The sequence below is a fragment of the Populus euphratica genome, unplaced genomic scaffold, assembly GCF_000495115.2.
Source record: "Populus euphratica unplaced genomic scaffold, PopEup_1.0 scaffold92.1, whole genome shotgun sequence".
In the NCBI taxonomy this organism is placed as follows: Eukaryota; Viridiplantae; Streptophyta; class Magnoliopsida; order Malpighiales; family Salicaceae; genus Populus; species Populus euphratica.
Genome location: NW_011499974.1, coordinates 10,440 through 15,383, shown reverse-complemented (window position 1 = coordinate 15,383; position 4,944 = coordinate 10,440). Strand labels below are relative to the sequence as shown.

At 33.4% G+C, this 4,944-nt stretch overlaps 1 protein-coding gene and 1 pseudogene across 2 annotated transcripts; one reads left to right on the top strand and one right to left on the bottom strand.

Moving 5' to 3' along the window:
* Window positions 1-231, top strand: part of LOC105139457 (glutamate-1-semialdehyde 2,1-aminomutase 2, chloroplastic-like) — a 2,396-nt pseudogene extending 2,165 nt beyond the window's left edge.
* Window positions 232-544: 313 nt separating this feature from the next.
* Window positions 545-3,992, bottom strand: LOC105139376 (membrane-anchored ubiquitin-fold protein 3). Of its 2 annotated transcripts, none has more exons than XM_011045787.1 (4): window positions 3,775-3,992; window positions 3,478-3,705; window positions 2,367-2,537; window positions 545-867 (listed from the first exon to the last, which is right to left on the bottom strand). In XM_011045787.1, exons 2-4 carry the CDS (start codon window positions 3,605-3,607, stop codon window positions 812-814), a joined length of 357 nt encoding a protein of 118 aa, XP_011044089.1. In that variant the 5' UTR covers window positions 3,608-3,705; window positions 3,775-3,992; the 3' UTR covers window positions 545-811. The 2 variants fall into 2 exon arrangements, with proteins under 2 accessions (XP_011044089.1, XP_011044090.1); XM_011045788.1 differs by having other exon boundaries at window positions 3,796-3,992.
* Window positions 3,993-4,944: the final 952 nt, after the last annotated feature.

Sequence of the window (4,944 nt, the reverse complement as noted above, 5' to 3'; positions counted from 1 at the left end):
TCGTGTAGCGACGGAATGTTTGGGTTTTTCTTCACGGAGGGGCCTGTTTACAACTTCAGTGATGCAAAGAAAGGTGACACAGCGAAGTTTGCCTTTTTCAAGGAATACTGAGGGAAGGTGTATGCTTTGCACCTTCACAATTCGAAGCAGGGTTTACAAGCCCTGACACATACCGATGAAGATATTCAATAGACAATAGCAGCAGCTGACAAAGTTCACCGGCATATCTAGAGCTTTTGTCCCTTTATCCCTCTCTGATTGTTGATGTATCTTCCTTTCCTTGTTTCCGCCATTTTTCTATCGCATGATTGCCCTCTTTGTAGATTATCGTTCCTGGTCAGGTCCACCCATTGAGAATCCGTATTTCTGTAACCTGGTTAATCGAGTGTATTATTCTCTTTATAATAACATTTGCCTACATTTGATGCTGCAGTGATCTAGGATGAGTGCAGTTTTAACTTTAGCAAAATCGTCAGACTTGCTGGGCAAAAACTGCTATGGGTAGTAAGCACTATAAATCCACCCACAAATTTTTGACTTGCATCATCATTAACACAGAAGTATTTCTCTTTGATATATGATTACGGATCATGTCTTTACATCAATGGTTGTATACAGCTTTCTATTACTGGTACAAATCTTCGTCTTTAAAGAACAAACCAAGAAAAAAACCGGAAAGAAACACATCACAACTGGACACTTTTACAATTACACGTGAATACTGCGACACAGATTTTCAAAGAAAACAATTGCTGTACCTAAAGTGTTGGTACCATGGGTGCAATTCCCGAGATTTCTACGTACTTTGCCTTCACATTATGGAACACGAGCACACGATTTTCTTCGGAGATTTATCAATCTTCTTTTCTGCACAAAGAAAGATATCGAGTAATTGTTAAAATATGAAGCTTTTGAGCAACAAGCTTGAAGAGAACTAATGCAATGATTCCACGAGTCTCCATAAAATAGCCTAAGCGTAAAAAGAGGACTGCAAACAAGGAAATAATGTATAATTAAAAATAATGTATACTACGGCACACAGATGTTCAAAAATGGCCTGGGCTGTAAGGTCTCTGAGTTGCTAAATTTAAATTGAGAGGATACTACCCCACGGGAAATTTTAAGTTTCAATGGAGTTCTGCAACATGAGAGTAGGCACAAGTCAATATCCAAGGCAGAGAAATGCTTAAGCTGGATTAGACTCTGTTTATTTTTGCATTTCAAAAATACTTTTAAAAAAATTGAATTTTTATTTTATTTTTTTCTTTGTTTTAAATTAATATTTTTTGGGTGTTTTCATATTATTTTAATGTGCTAATGTTAAAAATAATTTTTAAAGAACCATTGCCATATTATTTTAATGCATTTCCTAAAGAAAAACACTTTAAAAAGCAACCGTTGTCATCCTCTCGTACACACTATAAGAAGATGAGCACATAGGCATCCAAAAAGAGTAAAATGCAGCCCCCCCCAAATAGGCACATCGAAACCTAAACACGAGTATATAGAGAAGCATGGGATCACTACATATTCCAAGAGCAGAGAAAACTTTGAATATGTCCTCTAGAATAGACCAACTGATTGAATTATTTGATGAAGGGCTCTTTTTCTTTGTTCATAACTTCATGGAACTTGAAACCAAACTATTCTGACCACTGGAGCAAGAAACAAGTTATTCAGGAAAATGATACCCCCCTACAGAGAATGTACAATTTTCCTTGTTGGCATATTCCAATTTAGACTACCATAACAAGAAACTAGGAACATCTAGTTAAAATTAACAGTAGTTCCATGGGGCATTGTATCACCATTTATTAGATTGACGACTCAGAAGGAAATAGAGTAGTGGAACTCAGGTTAATGAACTGGCTTTGACTTCAGCCCATTATAGTAGAGTCTGGATGGTTATAAATCTGGGCCTTCATCCTTCATACAGATGACCTCCAAGGATAAATATGGAGACACGCTAGAAATGCAAGGAGAAAGCACACGTGAGTCACTTAGGATCTATGAAGTCAAGTCCAGGCACCATGTCGAATTTCTATATCTTCCTCATTGGTATAAATAGAATATCTTTGACAGCGAGTTTGAAATCAAGTAACTAAAGGCTAGGAAAAATCCAGCTAAGCATAAAAATGGTTATCAACATGTGCACATCAGAGTACAAAACATGAAATTTTTTACCAAAAACAGGAAATTGCTATAGTTAAAATCACTGCTTCTGTCAGAATCCAAATCAGATGTTCAATCATGTCATTTCAATTCCACAAGGTCCATATATAACCATCAAGACAATAAAAAAAATCAGTTCAGAAAACAAAGGAAAAGGTTGTTATGCAGGACAGATGATTTAAAATAGAAAATACCTGTTTTGGTTTTTGCTAGAGATGGCTGTACAACAACATGCATTATGATAACTCCCCCGGCCGCTTCTCCAAAAGGTGTTCTACATTGACCCACGGTCTTGTTGTTATCCAAGACTTTACCAGAGCTTATCAGCTTGATTTCATTCACTGCCTTGGGAGTTATTGTTTTGCCTAAAAATAAAAAAGAAATCATTCAGATAAAAACATAACCAAAACAGCACGAAGAAAAACCCATTTATTCCTGCCCTGAAAGTAGACAGGTTTTTCAAACAAGAAGAGATCTTTAGCTTTCTTAGCTTAGCTGTCAAAATTTCTAAATTTGGAATTCAGCATTTGCCTGGAAAAGAAGACATGGCTGACCAGTGTTAACATAAAGAACACAATCATCCATACCTAAAGACTTGGCATATTATAGGCGGATTCTATTACCTTTCTTGATTCTGCACATGCTCCCACCGCCCTTACTATATTAGGTCACATACCCCAGATTGAATCCAAAAACTTCAAACTACCCAACATATTCTTCAACTGTAACAGTTTTAGATAGCAAAACAATCATATGTTACCGTCCACGCCACTTAGTCTCACCTTAATCAAGCACTAATACAAATCATAACCAAATACTAACAAATGCAGGCTAGCTTCCCACGATTTATTTCCAACAACAGCCATAAAAACAAACCCCATAAACAAAACCTACTCTACAAAGTCGAATCAATATACCATTACGGCAGCCACAACTTCAAACACCAACAATCTCACAACATAAATAACATCTCTAAACCACCAACTTTTCACAACATCAACAGATAGATTACCCGTTTTTTAATCGTGAAGTAAAAACTACCATTTACATCAAACTATTTGAATCCTCACTTTTCAACGACTTACCAAAAAAACCCAAGAAAATTAGCACCCGCTTTTAATTTCAATCACTGGGTACAAAACATGGTCCTAAAAGTTTCCAACTAAAGCAAATTAACCCAATTTTAGTATAAAATAAATCTTCCCAAATCAGGTAAATTCAACTACAAAAAAATCAGATATATAAATATTAAAACAAGCAATTTCTTTTTCGAAAGAAATAGCGAGAAAGTGAAAACAAAAAAACCTCTGGGCCAATCAGAAACAACCCGCTGCTTAAGCATATCAACAGTAGACGTTGATGAGTACCGGAACGGTCCGATATCCGACCCGTCATAAAGCCTGAACTTTATATCCACCAAATCCTCCTCCGGCATTTCTATTTGACTTTTGACCTGTTTCCTTCTCCTCCTCCAACCAATTACCACCACGTGTTTAATATTCCACTCTCGGTTTCCCCAATCACAAAAAACACCTAAAATTCACACACATCAACCAAAAATTAACAGATCTAAAAATATAAAGAGAGAGAGAGAGAGATTACAGAAATGAACGCAGACGAAACCTTTTTCTTTTCTTTAAATTTTTATGACAAAATAATTAAAAGTCTGCCTTTTTTGTGGGAAAAGATAAAAAGGAGACGGGCTTGGATTAGTAGTGAAGAAGGTGGAGGAGGAGGGGGAGTAGGTGTTTTGTTTGTTATTTTGTTGGTGAACTGAAACACATAGAAGAAGATGAAGGCAAGATCAAATCTGTAAATGGTAAAAAACGACGCTGTTTTTTTTTTTTTTTTTTTTTTTTTTTCACAAGACGCGTCGTTTTGTATTATTTTAAATGTTGTTCATACGAGTCGTGTTTCGAAACCGATTATTGGCTGGGGTTATATAATAAAAAAATATAATTTAATTTGAAATAAATATTTATAATGATATTTTTTAATAAATATTAAGACAATAATATATTGAATAAATTTAGATTAATTCAAGTTAACATGTCAATATATATATTAAGTCATAAGAACATAACAATCTTATTGAAAGCAAATCAAAATAAATTATAAAATTTAATTTTCAATAAATCTAATGTTGAAAAATAAAACTAAAAAAATCTATTAAAAAAGACTTAAAAAATAACTTAAATTAATCTGCATTAATTTATCAAACTCATGATTTAGATGATGAGATTGAGATAACACAATAGAAAATAAATTAAAACAAATTATAAATTTCAATTCTTAATCAATATAGTATTGAAAGACAAAATTAGAAGAAAAACAAAGATTTAAGTCAACTCATCAATCTTGTAGTTCGGATTACAAGTTTGAGATGACCTTATAAAAATAAATTGAAAAAGAATATGAAGCTCAATTTTTAATAAATATAATATTAAAAGATAAAATTAAAATTAAAAAAATATAAATTAGAATAAAAGACAAAAGAAAGAGAAAAACAATTATTCTAGTAAATAATGTTATTAAAAAAAGGGTATAATGAAACCATTTTCCTTTATTTTTTTTTTTAATGTGTGGGCTATGAATCATTTGTTTGTTACTAGTATTGATGTAGAATTAGTTGCAGTTGAAATAATAGATAGCAGAAGGTAGAACTAACTGTAACAAAACCAGCAACAATAATTTATTGCAGAGTTAACCCTGAAGAGGCAAATCAAGAGCTGCAGCTGGATTTCTCCAATCTATTTTAGGACTTTTAATTTA

Excerpts from the sequence above, each read along its gene's own strand:
- LOC105139376 (XM_011045787.1), bottom strand. The coding sequence starts at position 3,607 with ATGCCGGAGGAGGATTTGGTGGATATAAAGTTCAGGCTTTATGACGGG. Across the intron at positions 2,538-3,477 it reads TGTTTCTGATTGGCCCAGAG|GCAAAACAATAACTCCCAAG; the intron begins GTTTTTTTGTTT and ends TTTTATTTTTAG. Across the intron at positions 868-2,366 it reads TCTAGCAAAAACCAAAACAG|AAAAGAAGATTGATAAATCT; the intron begins GTATTTTCTATT and ends TTCTTTGTGCAG.